The sequence below is a fragment of the Lissotriton vulgaris genome, chromosome 1_1, assembly GCF_964263255.1.
Source record: "Lissotriton vulgaris chromosome 1_1, aLisVul1.2, whole genome shotgun sequence".
Taxonomy (NCBI): domain Eukaryota; kingdom Metazoa; phylum Chordata; class Amphibia; order Caudata; family Salamandridae; genus Lissotriton; species Lissotriton vulgaris.
This window is the reverse complement of record NC_141685.1, coordinates 1,438,190,983-1,438,218,962: the sequence shown is the minus strand read 5'-3', so window position 1 is coordinate 1,438,218,962 and position 27,980 is coordinate 1,438,190,983. Positions and strand designations below refer to the sequence as shown.

Here is a 27,980-nt window from a genome sequence, read left to right as displayed (position 1 = left end):
ACCTACCGATTTGTGGGTCGTACCACGAGCCCTGAAGAGTCGTGTTGACTCAACTTAAACACGACGAAACACGTGTCGGCTGATTGTGGACCATCGCTACGGTTGTGGACTAATTAAACAACCTACCTAAAAGAAAAAACACAAGGATCTGCATCTGTTTATTTTGTTACAAAGATATTTATCGTACTATACTTGAAATTTTAGAGTTACACTTTAATTGTGTGTGCAAGAGCAATGCTGTTCTCTGGTACAGAAAGGTGTTTGCCCCAAACTAATCCACCTATGTCAGGAGGGTGCTTATCTGGGTCAAGCCTGGAAGCCATTTGTAGTGGAAGATATGATCAAAGACTCAAAGGATGGATATGTACTGGTGTTGTGCTGCTTAGATAGCCGCTCCATCCTACTGGGCTCTATATATGCTCAGAACTTGAAGTAGGCCACCTTCATCCATGTGCTCTCACATACAATCTCAAGATGGAGCACCACGCAGTGACATCTGGAAGGTAACTTTAACAGCCTTCTGGATATCGCCCTTGATCGCTACTTTCCCCCACTGCCATGCAGGACTGCAACCTCTAATGCACAAATGCTGACAGATTTGCTTCAGCGTTGGGGATTGATTGATCTGTGGTGGTTCCGGAGTCCTTCTATTCTGAGACTCATAATTTACTTGTCTGCATTGACAGATTGGTCTGTGCCTTGTCAATACTTCTCTCTATCATGGAGGTGGAGTACTTGGGTCGCACCCACTCAGATCACAACCTCCACAGCAGTGGGCTATGGATCCACTTCACATCCCTACCTGGTGCTTCTAACCTGTGTTGTTGGAAGGTCCTCCATTTAGAACCTCACTGGGGACTGCAATTGTGGATTACTTTGAGAACACTCTTGGCACTGCCTCCTCCAAATTGATAGTGTGGAATTTTAGTTGACGAACTGAACATCATCTGCGCCAGCTTGTCACCCACGTACAACATGCACGATCGCCATTTTAGGCATCATGGTCTCCCTGTCCACAATCAGTCGCCAGCGCGCCCCTCTGACCCAGCAAGCATCCTCCGCGCACCCTGGCTCCCCCTCCCTCCCCCTTATGAGCATAACCCTTCTGCATGACCCTGTCCTTGGGAGTTACGCCAGCGCCTGACCAGCACCTCCTCTCCTCCCATGAATGCCCCTCTGTTGATAAACCTTCCCTCCGCGCTCAATTGTCCACGCAGCATGAATACCACTCCTTTGATGACCCCTACCCCGTGTCCGACTGTCCACACAGGTCCGAGGTCATCGCCTAAGCCAGGAGATAACATTTACTGCCCCTCATTGTATGGAGTCGTCCCTCTTCAAAAGACACACTGTTGACCAGGGCCTCCCCACCCCCCGGGGTATGATCAGGCATACACATCCTAAGACTTGACGAAACACTCAGCTGCGTGACGACCCCCTCCTCTTATCAGCAGGTTGAGGATCTCTATTGTGGAGGTACATGGGGGTGGGATTGACACGAGGATTACGGGGATGTCTTTTTCTTTCCTTACTCCACAATGTTCTGTTTGTAATAAAGAAAGGTCACATGCCATAAACCAGTGTATAAGAGGGCAGGCCTTCGAGAGGCTGTGAGAGCACCTCGAGACGATACCTTGTTGTCTGATCTGATGTGTTCTGCTCCGTCGGAATAAAACTTCTGTTTCCTGCCTTCTGGTCTCCGGCGCCTGCCTCATTGCTTGGTAAATTGAATGGTACAAGGGCGGTTAGCGCCGGGCAAATCTCGAAAAAGGTCATAGCCCTACCTTTTTCCACAATTGGCGTCTGTAGGAGAGTAGGGTCTGCTATCCTATGGTCACCCCAATTTTTGCTTTTTTGCTTCACTGGTTTTCGACTTACTGAGGCTGTGGGCCTGCTAATCAGACCCCCAGCCTGCTGTTCTCTCTCTAAATTTATAATACATGTGCTATAGGTACATACCACAATTGGAAATGGACTCCTTGTCAGCCCCTGTACCATGCACTATAGGTGCCACCAAGGCCTACCAGGGGCTGAAGCATAGCTTTTGCCACCCCTGGCTGGTTCTTAAATTGACACAACTGGCTGATCACTCAGCTGGGGCAAGTGGGTGTAATCACCCCTTGCTTAGATATAGTATACCTATATCTAAACCTATATCTGGACACATATATAGCCTATAAGCCACTCCTATGGAAGGCCTCATCAATCCTGGAGGCAGAGTGCGTGGTTTTATGTGAGATGGTGCTCTGGCATGAGCTGAGCCTGTCTGCAGCTGTCGGGAACAACTCCCTAAGCTGATCCGGGATAATGCCATACCATATACTCTTAAGTGCCTTATAATCCTCGCGGTTATATAGCAACTTTGGTTTGGCTTTATCAAAACATGTCGTGTAAGGTGTCATACGAATTGGAATACTACCCCCTCGCCAGTTCTGGCGACGGGGGTAGCATTCCACCCTTCTAGAGGGAGAAGACATGTTACTTTACTGAAACGCGGTTGATTTAAAATGAGCCTCAGATCCACAAAATGGATGCCCCTGCCACAGACACGGGTCTGACCTCCTGCTGCTGACCGAAACCCGGCAGAGGAGGCCTGGACAAAGAGTTTCCTGTCACAGGGCGGTGTCAAACCACCCCAGACAGGAGATAGTGGATTGGAGTAGGGAGGTTTCAAAGAAACCAGACACTGCCTGGGGAGCACAAGGCTGCCCCTTGCAGGATCCGGCCAAACCGGTTCTGGGGCCTCCCAGCCCCTGTCCCAGCGCGGCCAGGATCAAAGGAGAGGGGTGTAACCACCCCCTTCCTGGGTCCCACCCATAGGAGGGGACCTAGCAGGATGTCCAACCCCCGAGATTCGAATAAGAGGGGGAGCAGTCCCAACGGACCTCAGATCATCCTGAAGAAACATAAGAAACGAAATCTGGACCCTTCGACTTTCTACACGACGTGAGAAGACTGAAGAATCTCCCTTGTGGTCAAGGAGTGACCACCCTGTGCAAACAGGCACCATCCAGCCCTCGACCCTTGCTTTGTTGCAGTTCCCGCCGGAACTCGAGCGACAGAGATCAACGAGATCAAGCTTGCCTGCCTTCTACCTGCCCGATCCACAGTCCCTGCAGAGCTGAGACCCGTGGAGGCGACCGGAAGCGTGGGGCACGCCATCTTGAAAAGGCCACGAGACGCTGACCGTGCGGCCCACGAGTGACCCTCGAAGCTGTACACCGGGGTTTGAGAAGCCCCAGCCCCGAGCTCCACTTGCACCAAAGCTCACCCCTCCACACTCGACGAGTGCTGCGTGGGGCCCTTCTGCTTGTGTGCGCTCGACGCGTTGGCCCGGTCACTTGCCAGCTGGCTTGTGGCCCCTGTGCCAACGAACTTTGAAATACGACTTGCTTTTCTGGTTGCTCCAGATCTGCACCAGCTCCTGTGAAAAGGAGCACCCACTCTGACCCTCCTGGTTCGAGTGATAAGCAATCTCCCGGTTCCGCGTGGATTGCTTTTGCCAAGTGCTGTTTGCTGCAATCTTGAAGCCGACGGTGCTGACGGCGAGAGCCTACGTGGGACAGATCGTGACCTGCTCCTGGACGTCGCAGATGCCCCAGAGCCCACATGACAGCGGAGAGAAGCCTATCGACAACCGCCTGATTGCGCCCGACATTGCCTGGTTCCGTCCTGGTTCCACCCTGGTCACTGCTGAGTGACCCAGACTCTGTCCCCTCTGCTTTCAGGTACTTTTCTACTTCGATCCACCCTTGGATCGCACCGGACACTTCTGCTTCACAGCGCCTGCAGCTGCAACAGCTCCAAGCACCAAGAACCTGCGTGACAGAACCCGACGCCACTTCGACCCTGTGCACCCACGGCCTGTGGGTGAGGTAACTTTGCAACGCCGGTGTCTTTACACTGGTACACACCTCTAGGGTCTGTGTCTAAAGTTTTGTGTTCCTAGGTTCAGCGGAAGTATCTTTTAATTCACTTTAACTGACTTTTACGCACCATTGACAGTGCATTGGTGCGCGCCGCACTTTCCGTGCTGCACCCGTCTCCTGTGGGCTACTCCCGACTTCTTCATTGCTTGTCCTGACTGCTCCCAGCGAATCTCTAGGCCCTAGGCCTAACCATTGTTCGATAAGTGTTACTTATACCACTTTTTTAATATATGGTCTGAGTGGCCACCCGCCCTCATCCATAAACGTGCAACTTTATATGTGTAACAGTGCTTTTGATTTAACGCTTGTGCCCCTTTCCTCATAAAGAGTACTGGGGAGTAATTTAGAAATAAATACATATATTTTTATAATATATACTTGTGTGGTGTCCTTTCATTTGATTACAGGATTGTATGTGGTAAAACAGCTCGCTTAACACGACCTCTTAAGTTAAGCCTTTAAGGCTGCTTAGTCCATGCTACCACTAGGATAGCTTGTCTACAAGGTTGACTTACAACCTGACATCTTTGGGGTTTGTTTGGACTGATACCCAGTGGTTCCAGAATTGAAAACACTACATATCAGGCCAACTTCTCACATTGGTGTGCAGCGGTGCGGATTTGAGCTTGCTGTTTGTTTTACCATTGCAATCTTTATCAAATTGAAAGATCACATCAAGTACCTCTAGGTACATATAAATCAAAAGCTTAGCATATTAAGTTCTACTGAACTTAGTAGTTGTAGATTAAAGGGATTAGCACACCCTGACTACAACTCACTAGCAAGGTACAGTAGGAAACCACTTAGTGTAGGTAAGTGCACCACTTACACCTCACTAGCAGTCATGTCTGATACAGGTAGAGCTTCAGGCTCTGCTCCTGTAATAGTTGATCCTATAGGGACAACATCCAGATATGACAACCTTAGCCACAAAGACCTGAGTGCCTTGTGCACAGCCAGGGGGCTAAAAAAGGGCAGAGGCCCTACCATTCCTTCCCTAGTAGCTCTCCTAGAAAAGGATGATCTAGATAAGGTGAGTCAGGCTCCCTTAGATTCAGGTGAAGGGATAAACTCCCCTGAGAATGAGAATCTTCCAGAAGAAGAAGAGGAGGAGGAAGAGGAAGAGGAAGGCTCTGATGTAGAAGAGCCTGAAGATCAGGATCAGGAGGGAAACCAGGTACAGGTTGCCAGGCTTAACCAGGCCAACTTGGACCTACATGGGAATTGAGAGGGCCAGCACCACTCCAGATCTCATAACCAAATTCTCCCAGGTAACAGGAGGGTGAGATCTCTATCAAGGGATTCTCATCTTTCTAGTGCTTCAAGAGAATCTCAAAGAGGAATGACTTCCTCCCAGAGAAAAGAGCATAGGGCCAGGATGAGGGCTGTCCAACTCCAGATAGAGAGGGAGGAGGTAGCTCTGGCTCAAGCTAAACTGACCTTGGCTCAAGCTAAACTTACCTTGGCTAGGGAACAGAAAATAAGTGGCTTAGATGCCACTGGTGGCAGCAAAGTTCCTAAAGAAAAAGACAGGGCCTATGACAATAGAAACCTGACAAAAATTGTGCCCCCCTACAAGGAAGGGGATGATATCCACAAATGGATGACTGCTCTTGAGAGGGCCTGCATGGTACAGCAGGTCCCTGAGGATCAGTGGGCAGCAATTTTATGGTACTCCTTTTCTGAGAAAGGGAGGGACAGGCTCCTCACTGTTAGACCTGAGGATGCCAAAAACTACTCTGTTCTGAAGAGTGCTCTTATTGAAGGGTTTGGCCTAACCACTGAGCAATACAGGTTGTTGTTCAGAGACACCCAAAAAGCACAGACTCAGGACTGGACTGATTTTGTAGATTGTGCCACTAAGGCTCTGGAGGGTTGGCTGCAGGGAAGTAAGGTTTCAGACTATACAGGATTGTACAATCTTATGATGAGAGAGCAGATCCTTAATAACTGTCAGAACCAGCTGTTGCATCAATACCTTGTTGACTCTGATTTGACCTCTCCCCAAGAATTGGGAAAGAAGGCAGACAAATGGGTCAGAACAAGGATTAAGCAGAAAAACCAGAACCAAGGTGACCAGAAGAAAACAGACCAGAAGGGTGGGAATCAGAAAGAGAAAGAAAAGGACCAGAAGTCTTCAGGCCCCCAAACTAGCAATAAGGAGGGGGGTTCCCAAAATGGAAACAAGAAAAAGAAGAACGATGGCCCAAAGAAACCTTGGTGTAATACCTGCAAATCAGTTTCACACTGGGGCAGTGAATGCACTAAGAAAAATCCAGTCCCCACCACTGCAGCTCCTAAAGCAACTGCACCCCCTAATACAGTCAACAGTGGTGGTACACAGCCAAAGGGTTTAGTAGGGTTGACCCTGGGTACTGAGGTGGAATCTGGCCTAGTCAGAATCCCCACACAGGCAGTTCTCCTATATGATGTGGACTTATCTTTGCCCACTGCAGTAAGCCCCAGTAACCTGGGCAAATATAGGCAGACTCCCTTAATTAATGAGAAACTGGCTCAGGCCTACGGGGACACTTGTGCCAGTGTCACAATGGTGGCACCTGGCTTTGTGGACCCTGGACAAATTGTACTAGGTGAAAGTTACCTAGTGACCAATGCAAGCAACTCCACTACTTCCCATAGTGTGGCTGTTGTGAACTTCTCATGGGGAGGGGTAGATGGCCTAAAGAAAGTTGTTGTGAGTGCAGACCTCCCAGTAGACTGTCTGTTAGGCAATGATCTTGAAAGCTCAGTTTGGTCAGAAGTGGAGTACAGGACTCATGCAGAAATGCTAGGGATTTCAGCTCATGTCCTTGCAGTGACAAGGTCTCAGGCTAAGAAGTGCCTTCCTGAACCAGTGGTGGATCTTGAAACAATAGACCAACCACAACCCAAGAGAAGGAGCAAGAGGGTTAAGGCTGTGCCTTCCCACTTGCCCCAGGTTGAGGATCAGGTTTCACAGGAAACTGATTCTGCAGTCCAAGAGGAGACTGTCTCAGAGGAGCTTGAACCTGATCAGGTTGAGTTTCTGGGGACAGGGGGACCCTCAAGGGCAGACCTGGGGCAGGCCCAATTAGATTGCCCTTCACTTGAACCCCTCAGACAGCAAGCTGCTGCTGAGGCTGCAGGGAATGCTCAAGGTACCCATAGAGTGTATTGGGATGAAGGACTCCTTTATTCAGAGGCTAGAGACCCCAAGCCTGGCACAACCAGGAGGTTGGTTATACCTTTGAAGTTTAGGGGCTTCCTTCTTACCTTGGCCCATGATATTCCCCTTGCAGGACACTTAGGCCAGAATAAGACTTGGGACAGGCTTGTTCCACACTTTCACTGGCCTCACATGTCAGAAAATGTCAAGGAGTTTTGTCGCTCCTGTGTCACTTGCCAAGCCAGTGGTAAGTCAGGTGGCACAACAAAGGCCCCCCTGATACCACTACCTGTGGTGGGGGTACCCTTTGAAAGAGTTGGAATAGACATTGTGGGTCCCATGGATCCTCAAACAGCATCTGGGCACAGATTTATACTGGTGGTAGTGGATCATGCCACCAGGTACCCAGAAGCAATTCCCCTGAGGACCACCACAGCTCCTGTGGTGGCAAAAGCCCTCATTGCAATTTTCTCAAGAGTGGGCTTTCCAAAGGAGGTTCTTTCAGACAGAGGTACTAACTTCATGTCTGGATACTTAAAAGCAATGTGGAAAGAGTGTGGAGTAAACTATAAGTTTACCACACCCTACCATCCACAGTGCAATGGGCTTGTGGAAAGGTTCAACAAGACCCTAAAGGGAATGATAAAAGGGTTACCAGAGAAGCTTAGGCGGAAATGGGACATCCTTTTACCCTGCTTGCTCTTTGCTTACAGAGAGGTCCCACAGAAGGGGGTTGGCTACAGCCCTTTTGAACTTTTGTTTGGCCACCCTGTAAGAGGTCCATTGAGTTTGGTGAAGGAAGGATGGGAGTTACCTCTCAAAAAGCCTAAACTAGACATTGTGGACTATGTACTTGGTCTCCGCTCCAGGATGGCTGAATACATGGAGAGAGCATCCAAAAACCTTGAGGCAAGTCAGGAATTACAGAAAGCCTGGCATGACCAAAAGGCTGTTCTGGTTGAGTACCAGCCAGGGCAGAAGGTGTGGGTGTTGGACCCGGTGGGGCCAGCAGCTCTCCAGGACCAATGGACTGGACCCTACCCTATCATTGAAAAGAAGGGAGAAGTCACCTACTTGGTTGATTTTGGCACCCCTAGGAGCCCCCACAGGGTGCTCCATGTCAATCGTTTGAAAGCATTTGTTGACAGGGAGGACATGAGTCTCCTCATGGCCACAGATGGGGAACAGGAGGAAGAGAGTGACCCTCTCCCAGACCTGCTTTCCCAGAACCCTGATGATGGTTCAGTTGATGGAGTAGCCTTGGCAGGCAGCCTCACTGAGCAGCAACAGGTGGACTGCAGACAGGTGTTGCAGGCCCACAGACAACTGTTTTCACTCACACCCAGTCAGACTAACTGGTGCACCCATGAGGTGGATACTGGTGACAATCTGCCTGTGAAGAATAAGATCTACAGGCAACCTGACCATGTCAGGGATTGTATAAAGGCTGAGGTGCAAAAGATGTTGGAGCTTGGAGTGATTGAGCCATCAGAGAGCCCATGGGCTAGCCCAGTGGTCCTTGTGCCAAAACCTCATACCAAAGATGGGAAGAGAGAAATGAGGTTTTGTGTGGACTACAGAGGTCTCAATGCTGTCACTAGGACAGATGCTCACCCCATTCCAAGAGCAGATGAGCTCATTGATAAATTGGCTTCTGCCAAGTTTCTGAGCACATTTGATTTGACAGCTGGCTACTGGCAAATCAGACTAGCTGAAGAGTCAAAAGCCAAAACAGCATTCTCTACCCCTAGTGGGCATTATCAGTTTGTGGTGATGCCCTTTGGCTTGAAGAATGCACCTGCCACTTTCCAAAGGTTGGTGAACCAAGTCCTTGCTGGGCTGGATGACTTTTGTGCAGCATATCTAGATGATATTGCTGTCTTTAGCTCCACCTGGGAGGATCACCTGATCCACCTGAAGAAGGTTCTGGAGGCCCTGCAAAAGGCAGGCCTGACTATCAAGGCTACTAAGTGCCAGATAGGGCAGAGCAAGGTTGTGTACTTGGGCCACCTCGTAGGTGGGGGTCAAGTTCAACCACTGGAGAGCAAGATCCAGACCATACAGGACTGGGCTCCTCCAACTACCCAGACACAAGTCAGAGCCTTCTTGGGCCTGACTGGGTATTACAGAAAATTTGTAAAGAACTATGGGTCCATTGTGACACCATTAAATGACTTGACATCCAAGAAGATGCCCAAAAAGGTTCAGTGGACAGTTAGCTGTCAAAAGGCATTTGATGACCTGAAGAAGGCCATGTGCTCTGCACCTATCCTGAAGAGTCCTGACTACTCCAAACAGTTCATTGTACAGACAGATGCTTCTGAGTTGGGGGTGGGAGCTGTGCTTTCACAACTTAATCAAGATGGTCAAGACCAGCCCATTGCTTTTATTAGCAGAAGGCTGACCCCCAGGGAGAAACGTTGGTCAGCTATTGAGAGGGAGGCCTTTGCTGTGGTTTGGGCCCTGAAGAAGTTGAGGCCATACTTGTTTGGCACTCACTTCCTAATTCAGACAGACCATAAGCCCCTCTTGTGGCTAAATCAGATGAAGGGTGAAAATCCCAAACTGCTCAGGTGGTCCATTTCCCTACAGGGGATGGACTTTACAGTGGAGCACCGCCCAGGGACTGACCATGGTAATGCAGATGGTCTCTCCAGGTACTTCCACTTAGAACATGAAGACTTATCTGGTCAAGGTTAAGTTTAATGTCCCTGCGTTTGGGGGGGGGTTATGTAGGAGAGTAGGGTCTGCTATCCTATGGTCACCCCAATTTTTGCTTTTTTGCTTCACTGGTTTTCGACTTACTGAGGCTGTGGGCCTGCTAATCAGACCCCCAGCCTGCTGTTCTCTCTCTAAATTTATAATACATGTGCTATAGGTACATACCACAATTGGAAATGGACTCCTTGTCAGCCCCTGTACCATGCACTATAGGTGTCCAGGGCATAGGTGCCACCAAGGCCTACCAGGGGCTGAAGCATAGCTTTTGCCACCCCTGGCTGGTTCTTAAATTGACACAACTGGCTGATCACTCAGCTGGGGCAAGTGGGTGTAATCACCCCTTGCTTAGATATAGTATACCTATATCTAAACCTATATCTGGACACATATATAGCCTATAAGCCACTCCTATGGAAGGCCTCATCAATCCTGGAGGCAGAGTGCGTGGTTTTATGTGAGATGGTGCTCTGGCATGAGCTGAGCCTGTCTGCAGCTGTCGGGAACAACTCCCTAAGCTGATCCGGGATAATGCCATACCATATACTCTTAAGCGCCTTATAATCCTCGCGGTTATATAGCAACTTTGGTTTGGCTTTATCAAAACATGTCGTGTAAGGTGTCATACGAATTGGAATACTACCCCCTCGCCAGTTCTGGCGACGGGGGTAGCATTCCACCCTTCTAGAGGGAGAAGACATGTTACTTTACTGAAACGCGGTTGATTTAAAATGAGCCTCAGATCCACAAAATGGATGCCCCTGCCACAGACACGGGTCTGACCTCCTGCTGCTGACCGAAACCCGGCAGAGGAGGCCTGGACAAAGAGTTTCCTGTCACAGGGCGGTGTCAAACCACCCCAGACAGGAGATAGTGGATTGGAGTAGGGAGGTTTCAAAGAAACCAGACACTGCCTGGGGAGCACAAGGCTGCCCCTTGCAGGATCCGGCCAAACCGGTTCTGGGGCCTCCCAGCCCCTGTCCCAGCGCGGCCAGGATCAAAGGAGAGGGGTGTAACCACCCCCTTCCTGGGTCCCACCCATAGGAGGGGACCTAGCAGGATGTCCAACCCCCGAGATTCGAATAAGAGGGGGAGCAGTCCCAACGGACCTCAGATCATCCTGAAGAAACATAAGAAACGAAATCTGGACCCTTCGACTTTCTACACGACGTGAGAAGACTGAAGAATCTCCCTTGTGGTCAAGGAGTGACCACCCTGTGCAAACAGGCACCATCCAGCCCTCGACCCTTGCTTTGTTGCAGTTCCCGCCGGAACTCGAGCGACAGAGATCGACGAGATCAAGCTTGCCTGCCTTCTACCTGCCCGATCCACAGTCACTGCAGAGCTGAGACCCGTGGAGGCGACCGGAAGCGTGGGGCACGCCATCTTGAAAAGGCCACGAGACGCTGACCGTGCGGCCCACGAGTGACCCTCGAAGCTGTACACCGGGGTTTGAGAAGCCCCAGCCCCGAGCTCCACTTGCACCAAAGCTCACCCCTCCACACTCGACGAGTGCTGCGTGGGGCCCTTCTGCTTGTGTGCGCTCGACGCATTGGCCCGGTCACTTGCCAGCTGGCTTGTGGCCCCTGTGCCGACGAACTTTGAAATACGACTTGCTTTTCTGGTTGCTCCAGATCTGCACCAGCTCCTGTGAAAAGGAGCACCCACTCTGACCCTCCTGGTTCGAGTGATAAGCAATCTCCAGGTTCCGCGTGGATTGCTTTTGCCAAGTGCTGTTTGCTGCAATCTTGAAGCCGACGGTGCTGACGGCGAGAGCCTACGTGGGACAGATCGTGACCTGCTCCTGGACGTCGCAGATGCCCCAGAGCCCACGTGACAGCGGAGAGAAGCCTATCGACAACCGCCTGATTGCGCCCGACATTGCCTGGTTCCGTCCTGGTTCCACCCTGGTCACTGCTGAGTGACCCAGACTCTGTCCCCTCTGCTTTCAGGTACTTTTCTACTTCGATCCACCCTTGGATCGCACCGGACACTTCTGCTTCACAGCGCCTGCAGCTGCAACAGCTCCAAGCACCAAGAACCTGCGTGACAGAACCCGACGCCACTTCGACCCTGTGCACCCACGGCCTGTGGGTGAGGTAACTTTGCAACGGCGGTGTCTTTACACTGGTACACACCTCTAGGGTCTGTGTCTAAAGTTTTGTGTTCCTAGGTTCAGCGGAAGTATCTTTTAATTCACTTTAACTGACTTTTACGCACCATTGACAGTGCATTGGTGCGCGCCGCACTTTCCGTGCTGCACCCGTCTCCTGTGGGCTACTCCCGACTTCTTCATTGCTTGTCCTGACTGCTCCCAGCGAATCTCTAGGCCCTAGGCCTAACCATTGTTCGATAAGTGTTACTTATACCACTTTTTTAATATATGGTCTGAGTGGCCACCCGCCCTCATCCATAAACGTGCAACTTTATATGTGTAACAGTGCTTTTGATTTAACGCTTGTGCCCCTTTCCTCATAAAGAGTACTGGGGAGTAATTTAGAAATAAATACATATATTTTTATAATATATACTTGTGTGGTGTCCTTTCATTTGATTACAGGATTGTATGTGGTAAAACAGCTCGCTTAACACGACCTCTTAAGTTAAGCCTTTAAGGCTGCTTAGTCCATGCTACCACTAGGATAGCTTGTCTACAAGGTTGACTTACAACCTGACATCTTTGGGGTTTGTTTGGACTGATACCCAGTGGTTCCAGAATTGGAAATACTACATATCAGGCCAACTTCTCACAGCGTCCCAAAGCGTGGGGCCCATCAGTGACACGTGGATCCAGTGGGAGAGGTCCCGACGACAGAGTGAACGACTGCAACGATCGGGAGAGCTCGTGTCCGATAGACCCTCGTCTGACAGCCGATCATCCGACCTTCACTAGTTCCGAACAGACCTCTCTCGAGTGATCTACGGTCCTGACTGGGAACCATCAGGAGTGCCACGGACATCACGAAGAAGAGAGGACGATCGGGCGCTGGATTCAGAAGACAGGAAACCGTCCATGCGGTCCGGGTAAGGTCGTGTAGACACGACAAACTGAGAAAAAAGATTGTTTGGTTTGGATAATACTAGTATTACGCTTTGTTGAAACCTCTGGAGATTCACCGTCTGCAAACGGAGAAAACAACAGGCTCTCTCTTTGCAAACAGTGAAGGATAGGTAACGCAGACTTTTGTCCCCATTGTAATCCGTCGTACCTATCTTCCTCCCCCACTGTTTCCCGAACTATCGTTCGTGGATTATTGTCTGGAGATTCTTTGTCTGCAAACAGGGAAGAACAAGGTCTCTCTTTGCAGGTAGAGAAAGAGTGGGTAACGCAAACTTTTTCGTACCCACTTATTCTCCCCACTGATTGTTTGATTGACCGTACATTAAGTGTTCGGTATTGGTTCTTTTGAGGTATTCACGGCCTACAAACAACGTAGAATAGAAATATTCTGTCTAGTCTTTGTCCGCCGTGATAAGATAGGTAGTGCAGACCTTTGTCCCCGTTGTAACCCGTCATGCCTATCTTCTCCCCACTGGTTGGTAGCCTGTACAGCCCGGACCGCTTATTAGAGATGAACCATCAGGCTCCGCTGGAGGGCACCCCTAATAAGGACATGTTCACTAAGCATGGACTAGTCGCTATAGCTTATACTAAGTTATGGCATAAATATACAAAGAAGAACCCTGAAAGTCAGTGGCCACTGATAGGTTCCTTTGATGAAAATAAAATAAAAGCATTAGAAATAGCGCTCCAGAAAAATAAGACTACGCCCACTATGTTCGACAGTATCGGCATGTGGCGCAAAGAAACGGAACAACGAAAGAAAAGAGAAGAGGCAAAAATAGGGAAAGAATTACGAAAGGCAGCCCACCTGGCCGCAAAGCAACTAGAAGAGGAAATAAAAGAAAGAAAGGAAGCTACACAAAACCAAGAATCAGGGTCGACAGGCCAATGTCCTGTTAGGACCCCCTCTGTGCTCTACCCTGAATTGCCCTCCAAACAGCGGGCGAATGATGAGTTACTACTAGGTCCCCTAATTATCTACATGCCCCCTCCGTATGCTCCCTGCCAACAACACCCGCAGGCCCTAAGTGCAAACGAGAACGACCTTAGCGCTAGTGCACCGGCCCACACGGCCTCCGCACCAGTCGCATTAACAACATCGTAAGACGATCCCGAGGCTAGCAAACAACCACCAGCCAGACCAAATAGGTTGAGCAAAGATGAGCGGGATGGGATCGACAAAATAGCAAAGACATTAGTAGAACGACAGGAGAGCGAAGAATACACAATGAACATGTATAATTCACATGCCGACAGCCATAGGCGGCATTTCATTTTGCGATTCAGCTACCACACCCTGAACGCATATGAAGATAGGTATCAGAGTAAGGGCCCCGCTGAACTAACAAAGCTGTATAGGAAGATTGATGTTGGAGATGGGACTGAATGTGAGGCGACGGAGCTCTTCATGCAGATGCTTGAGGTCTTCCGCCACCTCATGGAGCAAAACCCAGAAACCAAGGTTACAGTCCCTGAAACGACCTCAGTAGAAGTAGCCAATACTATGATGCCAATCAGAGAGGCGGCCCCTTATTGGATCCCACCACGTGGCCTGGGAACAAGCGACGATATTAATCACGCAGATGCAAAAGGGAGAGTTGTGTACAATTGGGTTTACCAACCATGGGACCGACAAGATATCCTAACCTTTAAACAAACCCTGCCCGATTTAAGAAAGAACCCGACAGCATTTTATACCGAATTAGGCACAGCCTTGGGTTCGACGATAATGACTTTAGCGGACATTGACTTGTTCTTTGGGTTATGCCTGCCAGCTGACGTGTGGAAGCAAATCCGGAAGGCCGACCACACGGATCTGTTTGGACATACCTGGGACCAACTCGGTAAACTAGATAGACAGCGAGAGCCTGGAAGGAAACCAGTAAAGGACATACTGGAACTCCCAGACAAACTAGTCCAGAAATTAAAGACACTGATCCCAGAAAGAAAGGTAGATTGGTCGATAGTCACGGCCTGTCGACAGAAACCGCAGGAAGATGTGTCAGAATACTTCTCCCGATTCGAGACAGTGTTCTCCGACTACAGTGGCCAAGACATGACCACCGCAACCGGACAGCACCTGTTTGTACAAAATTACGTAAAAGGCCTAACACAAGAGGTCTCCCAAAAGCTGCAGACGAGTGAGAGTAGTTGGGGGGCCTCCAAACCCGCAGCTATCCTTCAGATGGCTCAGTATTACGAGCACCAAAAGAATGAGAATGATAGGGCGTCCGAGAAAAAGAAGAAAGACTTAAAGGAAAGGGTAATGATAGCCCAGATACAGGGTATAGCGGTAGGACGGGAACACCATAGGGGGAACTACCAATCAACCACCCCTAGAGATCTACCTCCTAAAGATCACACCCCAACACCCCACACTGGACGTAGAGACATTAGCAATGACCAATGCGCCTTCTGCAAAGGGTTCGGCCATTGGAAATCCCAGTGTCCGGTTCTGCTAGAGATGAATAGAAATAGGGATTCCAGGGATGTGGCAGGAGGCCCGAGAAATAGAGTACAAAGACGAGGGCACACTAATGACACCAACAATGACAGATCAGGGAGATTGAACACATTTGACCGTCCTCGACAGAACCAATATCAATTGTTCGAAGGTGAAAATGCCCCCGACTTTGCATAGGACTGCCAGGGGCAAGGGAGGGATCCAGTCGAGCTCTGTGTTGACCAGCAAGGTCCTTATGTCACCGCTAAGGTCCTGGGTACAGAGTCTCCATTCTTGGTAGACACTGGGGCGACACGTAGTGTGTTATCAAAACGACTGATTCCAAGGGCACCCTTGTCTGGCTCACACATTACGTCAATAGGTTTCGATGGAACGCCCTCCACTAATCCCCTGTCCATACCTATTACCTTTGACCTAGAAAACAACACCACTGACGCGACATTTCTGCTCTCCTCCAACTCCCCTGACGCCATTATGGGCATTGACTTACTGAAACATTTTCGAGCTACCATTAGGTGTTCCCCAGATGGAATACGAGTCATCCTGTACGACAACCCAGACATGCCCAGATACCGCCCCCCACGACACATGTGCTCCATAACTGACGCTGACCTGTCCTTGCTTGACACCCTGCCTCCGTACCTGTGGGCCAAAAACGACTCTGATGTGGGGCGAATGATGATTGATCCTATTCATGTAACTGTACGACAGGACGCTATGCTCCCGAAACTCCCGCAATATCGGATATCCCCAGAGGGTGAGAAGGCACTGGTAGCGATCATTCAGTCTCTGGTAGATGCAGGAGTGGATGAAGAGGTGGTTAGCAACGTCTGCAGCAGCCCAATCCTACCTATTGTTAAGAAGCAAGGTGAAGGAGATGAGAAAGCATACCGCTTCATCATCGACTTGCGAGAGATTAACAAAGTGGTTGTACCCCAATATCCTGTAGTCTCCGATATCACCACCATTCTGACCCTCATCCCGTCCACTGCCACCACCTTCACTGTTATCGACCTTAAGAACGCGTTTTTCTCTATCCCCATCCATCCAGACAGCCGTTATCTCTTCGGCTTCACTTTCAAATCCCGTTCGTACCGATTTTGTAGAGCTCCCCAGGGGTACACTGAAAGCCCCAGCATTTACAGCCAGGCCCTCAAAAGGCAGCTGGATGCCTTCCAGCTACCAGATGGAGTGGTGTTGATCCAATATGTCGATGATATCCTTTTGGCGGCCGACACCACCCCGCTTGCAACGACAGCCACCGTCCAACTCCTACACTTTCTTGCAGAAAATGGCCATAAAGTCTCCAAAAAGAAGTTACAATTCTGCCAGCCACAAGTGACTTACCTAGGCCATCTCCTGTCCAAAGAAGGGAGGAAACTTATACCCGATCGAATCCAAACCATCCTAGACACCCCCATCCCAAAAACACAAAAGCAAGTCCGCTCTTTGGTTGGCCTAACCTCTTTCTGCAGACAGTGGTTACCTAACTTCAGCCTCATTGTAAAACCTCTACTTGCCCTATTAACCAAAGATGCCTCCTTCCCGCTCCCTTGGACCCCTGAGTATCAAGCATCCTTTAAGGAATTGCGAGATGCCCTCTGTTCAGCGCCTGTCCTAGGAACCCCGGATTACTCCAAACCCTTCTCCCTCTTCACCCACGAAAGGGAGGGGTGTGCATTGTCTGTCCTAACGCAATCAATTGGTCCTAAACAGCGCCCTTGTGCCTACTTCTCCGCCACTCTTGATCCTGTAGCCAGAGCTTTACCTGCCTGCCTTCGAGCAGTAGCTGCCGCTGCTGTCTCTATCCGTCAGAGCGAGGGAATAGTACTTTCCAACTCCCTCATCGTGTTGGTACCCCATGCAGTCGACACCCTTCTGAACCAAACCAAGACTCAACATTTGACTAGCGCGCGACTGACAGGGTACGAACTGACGCTACTTGCACCCCACATCACACTAAAGAGATGCACGACTTTGAACCCTGCCACATTGTTGCCCCTGCCTGAAAATGACCCCGACGTTCCTCCCATCCACGACTGTGTGACCCTCACGGACGAACAAACTAGGAGTAGAGTTGACCTCCGAGACACAGCTTTCACTGACCCCGATGGAGAGCTATGGGTAGACGGCTCATGCATCAAGCTCCCAGATGGCACCACTTCAGCTGCCTACGCAGTAACAACAGCCCGAACAGTAGTTGAAACAGCCTGCATCCCACAACGGTCTGCCCAGGCAGCAGAGCTGATAGCCCTCACACGAGCGTGCATCATAGCCACAGGGACCACCACGAACGTATATACAGACAGCCAGTATGCCTTCGGGGTGGTCCACCATTTTGGACTCCTGTGGAGGGAGAGGGGATTCCTGACGTCCCACGGCACCCCCATCCTTCACGGAGATTTGGTTTCTGCCCTGATTGAAGCTGTTCTCCTCCCCAAACGACTAGCAGTGATCAAATGCCAGGCACACAAGAGGGTGACAAACTTAATCGGACAAGGGAATGCATTAGCCGACATCACTGCACGAAAAACAGCTGAGAATAGGACGGTGACACGCATGTATGTGACCAGGTCACAAGCAGAGAAATGGACTGACGCAAGGGAAATGATCAGAGACATCCAGTCGGCCAGCACCCCTCACGAACTAACTAAGTGGGACGGGGTGGGTTTGAAGGATGAGGAGGGCTGCTGGCGAACAAAAGATGCAGACAAATGGTTACTGCCTGACTCTTACCTGATCCCCATACTGACTATGGCACATTCCCCCGCACACATAGGATCTGCACCCATGATCGAACTCATTTCCAAAGTCTGGCACAACGACAAAATCCCCGACTCAGCCAGACGCCTAGTTCAGCAGTGCCTTATCTGTCTGCAACACAACCTCGGGAAAGGAACTGTGGTACCCCGGGGAGGGTTTGGGACCCCCAATCACCCCTTTGAGGTCCTTCAGATGGACTACATCCAACTAGAGAGATGCCAAAGCTTGAAGTATGTACTAGTCATCGTATGTGCCTTCAGCAAATGGGTAGAGGCCTATCCAACCCGTGACAACACTGCCATGACTACTGCCAAAGTACTACTGAAGGAATTCTTCCCTCGCTATGGCCTTTGTCGAATTTTATGGAGCGACAATGGCCCCCACTTCATAGCTGAGGTTATCCAACTAATCCTAAAGGGGTTGGGGGGGAAGCAAAGGGTTCATGCGGTCTTCCACCCCCAATCCGCCGGTCTAGTGGAACGCCATAATGCCACACTGAAGCTGAAATTATCAAAAATAGTGGCCACCACTGGACTTAACTGGCCGGATGCCCTCCCACTGGCCTTGTTATCGATGCGCTCCACTCCCACCAAGCACCATTTGACCCCCTACGAGGTCGTGTTTGGGCGACCGATGAATCTCTGGACTGCTCCCAAACCGACCTCCATTCATGACGTCCCAGACGTCCTACTATCTGAATATTTGTGCAAGTTAACTAAAACGTTGTCTGTCATTCATTAACAGGTGCAGCAGGCCATCCCCGATGCTTCCAGGGGCCCCGGCCACGACATCCAACCGGGAGATTTCGTTCTGATACGAAATTTCCAACGGACCAAGAGTCTGGAACCCCGGTGGACGGGCCCCTGGCAAGTGCTGATTACCACACGAACGGCGCTTCGAGTGGAGGGGAAGAAGCACTGGCTGCATGCACATCATTGCCGGAAGGTCTCTGCGAACCTGGCCACGACAGAAAACGTCAACACCCAAGAAGAGCTCCTGAGCAAAGATCCACCGACATTGAACTGTTATCCCGATACTGAGGCACTTGAACTTGCAAAATTCTCTGATCCCACTGTGCCATCCAGAGAAGGGTATTTCCTGCGTCGAAAGGAGGGAGTTTCGGCTAAGTAGGCCACGGACTAAGTTGAATCTCAGAACGGTGACCTAAGCACAACCAAGGGTTGCCGGGAGAGAAGTTAAACAAAGTCTGTGGTTCTGCCCGCTACCGAGCCCCTTGAAGGTGATGGAAGCGCCAGATAAGAAGGTGATGGAAGCGCCAGATAAGAAGATGATGGAAGCGCCAGATAAGAAGATGATGGAAGCAACAGGAAATACCCAGTATAGAAATCCAAAGACTGACAACTTGCACAAATCAAAGACAATCGCACTCTTCATTGTCTTCCTCTTCTGCCTCCTCCTCATGACCTCCTTCTGGATTCTGGAGGAAAGCACACCGGCCCATGAGGCACTGTTACCTACTGCACAACCGACACCCCTGAAAGAGCATCACCTAATCTCTCTGTCGCCTCAGCTCCGAGAAAGGCGCAGGGAATTTTGGAACAATTCCTTCGTGCAACTGTTGCACCAACACAACCTCGCTGCAAATGCTACGAACTGTTGGATCTGCGGGTTGCTCCCGCATGCCACTGGACACTCCATCCCCTTCATCCCTTCTCCTTTCTCAGTTCACGGCTCTTGCCTCGCCTGGTTGATCCTCATGCAAGAGAGCCACAAGGACAACGCCACCTCCAGCCGGACAGTGTCGCACTTCTACTCTGGGTTCTGGCTGAACAAAACCGAAAAGACCTCTGCTGCCCTGTGTCCTGCGCTCACGGGCGCCACCTTCCTTAAAGACATTCCTGCCAAAGAACGAGTTGAAGTACAGGTGCTCCACAATCCAGCCAGGACCACCTTCTCTCATCTGCAAAAACAAACTACCGCTACTCTGACTGTGGCCCTGTCTGTTATCAATGTTACAGGTCTTGTGTGCCTCGAAGGCCATGGAACGCAGCTGGTGGGTCATAGCGCCTGCCGAATCACCAGAACATTGGACTCAACTGACCCCCCTTCCTTTGTCGCTTCTCCGAATATGTACTTTGTGTGTGGCACCAAAGCTTACACCTGGCTTCCGAGAGGTTGGAAGGGCGCCTGTTACATTGCCTTCGTTCTTCCACCCACATATGTAGCCCCTGCCAACCATCACCGGCAGAGGCGTGCAGGTGACATTGGACAAACCGACTCCACCGGAGCACAGTTCCTAGATGCAGCAAAGGGACTTGTTCCTCTGTGGGGCCCAATGGCAAACAGTCGTGCTATCCGACACCTGACCCAGGCAGTAGAAACAACGATCAACATCACGGCTGGCATCCTCGCCAACAACACGGCGGAGCTTCAGACGGTCCGCCTTGTGACCCTTCAAAACCGCCTTGTCCTAGACGTGGTCCTAGCCGACCGAGGAGGAGCATGCCGCATCATCGGATCCAGCTGCTGCACATACGTGCCAGATAACTCGCCTTCAGTCTACAAAGCCATTGAACACCTCCACAGACTTTCCTCGGAGGTTCACCAAGAGCAGGAAGGATGGTCGCTTGGGAGCTGGTTTTGGGACACTTTGAGGAACTGGGGTTGGAGGTTGTTTTCCTTCGTGCTGATACCTGTTGTGATATTATGTGGGTGTTGTTTAGGTATCCAATGTCTGCCATCTTTGTGTGGCCTTGTTTCTAACTGTATGTGCCCAAAGACTTTGGACTTCCGAAATGAGCACATGAGTCCCCTCTATGAAGTAGAAATACGTGGCCTTATGGGGATAAATCCGAACTGACAAGTTGGCGAGACATGTTAAAAGGGAGGACTGTGGAATTTTAGTTGACGAACTGAACATCATCTGCGCCAGCTTGTCACCCACGTACAACATGCACGATCGCCATTTTAGGCATCATGGTCTCCCTGTCCACAATCAGTCGCCAGCGCGCCCCTCTGACCCAGCAAGCATCCTCCGCGCACCCTGGCTCCCCCTCCCTCCCCCTTATGAGCATAACCCTTCTGCATGACCCTGTCCTTGGGAGTTACGCCAGCGCCTGACCAGCACCTCCTCTCCTCCCATGAATGCCCCTCTGTTGATAAACCTTCCCTCCGCGCTCAATTGTCCACGCAGCATGAATACCACTCCTTTGATGACCCCTACCCCGTGTCCGACTGTCCACACAGGGCCGAGGTCATCGCCTAAGCCAGGAGATAACATTTACTGCCCCTCATTGTATGGAGTCGTCCCTCTTCAAAAGACACACTGTTGACCAGGGCCTCCCCACCCCCCGGGGTATGATCAGGCATACACATCCTAAGACTTGACGAAACACTCAGCTGCGTGACGACCCCCTCCTCTTATCAGCAGGTTGAGGATCTCTATTGTGGAGGTACATGGGGGTGGGATTGACACGAGGATTACGGGGATGTCTTTTTCTTTCCTTACTCCACAATGTTCTGTTTGTAATAAAGAAAGGTCACATGCCATAAACCAGTGTATAAGAGGGCAGGCCTTCGAGAGGCTGTGAGAGCACCTCGAGACGATACCTTGTTGTCTGATCTGATGTGTTCTGCTCCGTCGGAATAAAACTTCTGTTTCCTGCCTTCTGGTCTCCGGCGCCTGCCTCATTGCTTGGTAAATTGAATGGTACAAGGGCGGTTAGCGCCGGGCAAATCTCGAAAAAGGTCATAGCCCTACCTTTTTCCACAATAGAGTGGGACACCTTCAAGGTGACACTACGGGTAGACTGCCAGGGCATACAAGGGAACATAAGACAATATCTTAATGCAGACATTTTAGGGTTGGAACATACCCTTCTGGACTTGGAGACTAGAAAGGTCGGCAATCCCAGCGCTGCAGGGAATTTGCGTAAGCGCGGGGTGTACATGCCAAGTGTTGGAAAGACTACGCTGCCTAACTTATTCTGCTCACTCGGCATGCACACACGGCACCACTGACAGAGCTGGATGGCTCTTGGCCTGGCTCATTCGTCAAGACCAAACTCAATGACCCAGTGAGGTTAAACAATCCAAACCTGGCTCCATCCTTTATCCACAATGGGCTATTCATAAGGAATTCCCACGGCACTACACACTTGTATATCAATCACATTCTGAAACAAATTCGGACACCTACATCCCCTTTTTTGCCAACATCACACTACCTCACATCTCCCTGGACCAACAGATGGAGCTAGATTACCCCATCACACTGAAGGAAACCAAGGATGCCATTATCGCATTGGCTACAGGCAAGTCCCCAGGACCGGATGTTCTGCCAGCAGAGTTATATAAAGCCTATGCGATCCAATTGGCTCTGCACTTATTAAAACTGTATGAAGAGGAATCTCCAATGGTGGCCTGACTGCCTCCCAGAGAGAGACAACGGTCCTCTCCTTACCTAAACCCAACAAAGACCCCATGTTTGTTGGCTCCTACAGACCGCTGGCCCTTGTCAACACTGACAATAAGAGACTGGCGAAGATACTTGCGGATCGACTGGCACCCTTGGATCCGTCCTTGCTTCACACTGACCAGAACGGGTTTGTCCCCGCTTGCAGCACCTCCTTGAATCTGCAATGATTCTTTAGGGTCATGACTTATTGTCACCAATGAATGGCCTTATATGCTGGATGCTTGGTACTGAACCTTGAAAAGGCCTTCGACTAATTGGAATGCGGGCATATATTTGATGTGTTGCTCCGTTACGGTGTTGGGAAACATTTCCTTTGCTTAGTGAAATTACTACCTGATTAAGATTAAGATGGGCCCCTTGTTTTGGGATGTCATTATTATACACAGGGGAGCAAGGCAGGGCTGACTGCTATCGCCCCCATTGTTTTCACTGGCGAGAGAGCCACTAGCACTTGCCATGCGTTACTGGGGTACACAGTGTGGCATCCATCTGGGCAACAGGACACACATGATTTGATTATATGCCGACGATATGCTGCTTTACATACAAGACATGTATCACATTCATAGCATGATCGTTTACACTCTGGCACATTTTGCAAAAATATCTGGGGTACAAGTAAATTGGGCAAAATATTGCCTGTTTCCCTTCCTTCCTGATGTTCCTAATCCGTGTGCTGTTATTCATGGGATGCATCTAAACTGGCAGCAAAACACATTCTGATATCTAGGGGTGCAGATTTACCACTCCATAATTGATTTATTTGAAGGCAATGTCACTCGATCGATAATATCTCTGCATACACAGATGGCCTACTGGTGCACGTTGCCACTGACGGTGGCGTTGCCAAAAATGGTGGCCTTGCCCCACCTCTTGTATTTCTTTACTAACATGCCTATCTACATCCCTGGTAAATTCTTCCGTGTGTTTGACCAAAAAATCCGCAAGTTCAGCTGGAATAAGTTGCGGGGTAGGGTGGCACTGGCAAAGCTACGCACGCCCATGGATTAGTCGCCCTGCATTTTGAGCAGTACTTCCTCGCTGCCCAAGTTCAATGGATAGTTTGGTGGCTGGCAGCCTTTCATCCTTCTCGGGCATTAATGGGTTCATTCATACTTATTTCCTCTTGGAGCCAGACTAGGAGGAAGAAAAGGCCCTGCATGCACATCAAGTCAAAATATACAGTCCTACCATGCTACTCAGAGGCGTGGCAAAGTCTATAGTCAAATCAATGGGGAATCAGCCCTACCCAGACAAATCACTCCTTCCATATAAACTACAAATTTCGAGTAGGTGGCCACTATTCCTGAAAGTTAAAACCTTATCCATGAAGCAAACGAGTGGATTGGGCACCCGTTTCGATGCCCAAGGGATCATATATCTCTCTACTGACATCTCTAGAGTAATTTTGCCTTACAGTCATCTATCTGATTCTTTCCATTTTTTATGTGCACAAATACATCAACTTACCAATACAACTTGGTAAGTTGGTACAATGCTTAGTTTTAGGTTTTTCTATTTTTTTTAAACACACATATGCCACAAAAATAAAAAGCAAAAAGAAAACATGCTGAAGCCTAAACTTGGCTGCCATATCCTTGCAATCATTTTTTTTAAACAACCATGTCATATAATTTTAACAGGACACTCCCGGTGCTTCCTTGAAGTCAGGTGTGCTTTGAAGAGAAACCCTTTGAATTATAATACAGTTCACAGGAAAATGTGATTCTTATTGGTATCAAGAAAAACGTTGTATTGGCTTTGCCTTACTGTAACCTAAACACATACATTAAACACACAGAGATGACTCGGAAAAAGATAGACAATGGAAAGAAGGGAGTTAAAGACCTGGTTGTTTGAATGATCAAACCTCCCCTCAGCAGCCAATAGCTCCAATGCCTCGAGCCCCTCACAGGTGATATGCGACCCTTTAAAAATGCTTGATTCATTGATTGAAAGAAGACAACATTGCCAAAGTTAAGTACTGGCCCACCTGTTCTAAAGTGTTAGTCCACACGCCCTTTTTAGGTGAGTGCATATGTAAGCAGTCAAAATGCTGTCCTTCAAAGTGCAAGAGATTCAATGGATGCAGTGGGGTGGCCCACTGCCCTTGCTGAATACTGAGGTGGGCAGATGCAAAACTGGGAAGGACCAACTAACCAGACCAACAGATTAATAGTGCTGACCCAAAGGCCTCTGTAGGTAAATATGTACGTATGTTCTTATTTATTATTATTTTTTTATCTCGAGGATATACATGAAGATAAAGGTGTATCTTAAAATATGGATCCCAACTAAAATACGGGCCCTTCACCTGTTCCCGGGATTCTTTAATGTAAATGTGTTTTATTATTTACAAAATTCTTTGTCAGAAGACTCGGAACAAATCCAAACTATCCTGACAAAGCACGTCTGCACAAAGGCAAGTTCAAAAGGGGTTTAGTCTTATTCAGTCACTTTGTAGCACTGACTGAGACAAACTTATTTCCTATTGTGTCCCTAAGTTTAATGCAAGGAAGTTCACAAGCAGCATCTATGCGAGAATGTCCAGTTCTCCTTGCAAAACAGCTGTGAATAGAGTCAATATTCGGATATGATGCTCCCATGTTACAAACACTACATTTGACTTAGTCTAAAGTTTCTCAACATAATGTCAAGCAGTATGTTATCAGCGCTGACACTGCATGTTTAAAATCTGATCACTAGATGGATGCTAGCAGGATGCCCCTTTCCTTTTCTTCCCATCATTGGAACAAGCTTCAATTTCCTTTTAACCCTTTCGATGCTCATGACGAGCTCAGCTCGTCATGATGCACAGTTGAGCTGTGCTGATGACGAGCTGAGCTCGTCATGAAAGAATGGAAATGAGCCCAATGCAGCACAGGAGGGGAAAACGCCTAGCAGCCATTAAGGAGCCCAAGCTTTAAAAAACAATCAGAAAGGATGACCCATCATAAATAGTCCAGGTAGGTGGATGACCCCTTTTCTGTTGTTTAATTATTTTGTCCACCATAAGCGTGGAAGGGTATACTCAGACGTGAGTCCCTTGCTCATCGCACCATCAGGATTCAAGCAAGCCGGGCCAAAGACGGCTGTAATGCCAGAAACAGGTCCCCGGAAGCTTGTTTCCTTCCCAGTGAAAGAATTGGCTTGGTAGTTTGGTCTGCCCTGTTCCCATGATGCACTGGGCCAGGGACAGACTAATTTGCATATAGCCAGGTTCTGAGCTGGGATGGTGCAGTGAGCTAAAAAACGGTGTTGGATCAAGCCCTGATCTCTTGACTGGGTGAGAGTATTCTGCTTAATTCAGAAATTCTGTCCATCACCACCCCCTGTTGTTTAATTAACCCTTTTCTTATTCAGCAGGGACAAGACCCATCCACGTGTGCAATTTTTATTAATACAAAATTTATTTTGGGTCTCTCAGGTTAATAGCATAACCAATTAATTGCAACATTAGTCCATTTACGTAATTTCAGTTTAAGCACCACACACAATGAGACTATGATAATATTATACCTTACATTTTGTTTACACACCTGGATGCACTTCATCAATGAATACAACAATGTAGATTGATCCATAAATGAAAACAGTGTTAAAATAATTTAGAGCAAATATTACATACTTTCACCACTTTTCTTATATGTGAGCACACTGTTATACTTAATACGGGTTACAGGAACAGTGAGTGGGCACGCAATTGCATATATCTTAAAGAAAAAAGTTGGAAAGTATTGACATTCCGAGAACACCATACAGATGGGATCAGGTAAGTGAAAACTTTAAAAAGGAAACATGACCATTTCAATCTCTCAGTTTCACTTTGCAACATACCAGTAGAGGGAGGAAGCTGGCTCTCACTTGCTGATTTGACCAACTTGCTGCTCCCCATTGAAGGCAGTTCTAAAAACTGTGCTTTTTCATCAGCCAGTTTCTCCTCCTGTACTTTATGTTGATCATGTAACTTGCTGTGGTTTCTGATGACCTTGTCTGCAGTTTCCATCACTACCTCCGTATTGAGGCTTTCAGTTGCCATCGCTAGGAGTTGATCATCATCGTCTTCCCCGGCATCCCAAGCATCGCTTGTGTAGCTTTCAAATTCTTGAAATGTTGTCACTTTCTTTATCTTTACTGGGGTTGTTGGTGGCTTAGCATTGGCTTTAATTAGACTGAAACAAGTTAAAGTAATTATGAGCACTTTTTAAATACAAAATTAAGTTTACAAAATGTTTTCCAAACTAGTACAATCTGGAAGAAGGACAGCAGCACAATAGTGAGCAATACACTGGAGCTTTCAAAATGGAAGTGTACACTAGCATGCATTTTGCAGTATCCCTCGAAAAAATTGATGTTAGTACTAAATGGTGACCATCATTTCTAGCATAGAGACAGCTATAGCTCATTAGCCAGTCTAATGTAATACCAATAAAACAGCACATCCTAACAGGGGCGGCTCCTCCATTAGGGCTAAGGAGCGTCGCCCCACTGCTTTTTTGCAGTGCGAGAAGCAGAAACATAAAATGGTATTTTAAGTACCATTTTATGTTTCTGTTTCTCGCGCTGCGAGAAAGCAGATTGGTATGCCTGGTCGGGGTTGGGCGGGTCGGAGAGGAATGTCTTGGTCAATGCTGTGGGCCCTGACTGTGTGGTCGGCCCTCTGGGGCTGACCAAACCAGTCATGCGCACTCTGCATTTTCTCTATGAAGGCTGCATGCAGCGTTGTGATTGGCTTAGGGGAGGAGATGGAAGATGCCTGCTTCCTGTTCCTGCCGGAGGCACGAAAGCAGCTAGAAAACACAGGTGCGGGACCCGGCCAGGAGCAGAGTAGGTGCGGGACCCGGTAAGGACACCCACCCTCACCCCGCGTGACCCCCCCACCCGCGAGTCATGCGAGCCACAACTGCATCCTAATAGTAACGTTGCATACAGAAAGGGGCTTGGGGTCTGCCTCCTTTACCTGTTCAATTGTTAGAGTGTCAATTAAATTTTGGTCGGCCAACAGAGATGCATACATTCCAAGTAAGAATGGGTCTGCCACCAGGAAGCATACATTCAAAGTACCAATTTGTCAGCCACCAGGAAAGCATACATTCAAAGTAAGAATGGGTCAGCCACCAGGGAAGCAGACTTTCAAAGTAAGAATTTGTCAGTCACCAGGGAAGCACAGATTCCAAGTAAGAATGGGTCAGCCACCAGGGAAGCATACATTCAAAGTAAGAATTTGTCAGCCACCAGGGAAGCATATATTACAAGTAACAATGGGTCAGCCACCAGGGAAGCATATATTCGAAGTAAGAAAGGGTCAGCCAACAGGAAAGCATACAATCAAAGTAAGAATTTGTCAGCCACCAGGGAAGCGTACATTCAAAGTAAGAATGGGTCAGCCACCAGGGAAGCAGACTTTCAAAGTAAGAATTTGTCAGTCACCAGGGAAGCACAGATTCCAAGTAAGAGTG

General features: G+C 49.0%; 1 protein-coding gene across 1 annotated transcript in view; it reads right to left on the bottom strand.

Moving 5' to 3' along the window:
* Nucleotides 1-27,980, bottom strand: part of TBC1D22A (TBC1 domain family member 22A) — a 2,197,648-nt gene that overhangs the window by 1,922,004 nt on the left and 247,664 nt on the right. The window contains exon 3 of the mRNA XM_086967294.1: nt 26,359-26,693. Coding sequence (XP_086823420.1) covers nt 26,359-26,693 — 335 coding nt within the window. The remainder of the gene's footprint in view (nt 1-26,358; nt 26,694-27,980) is intronic.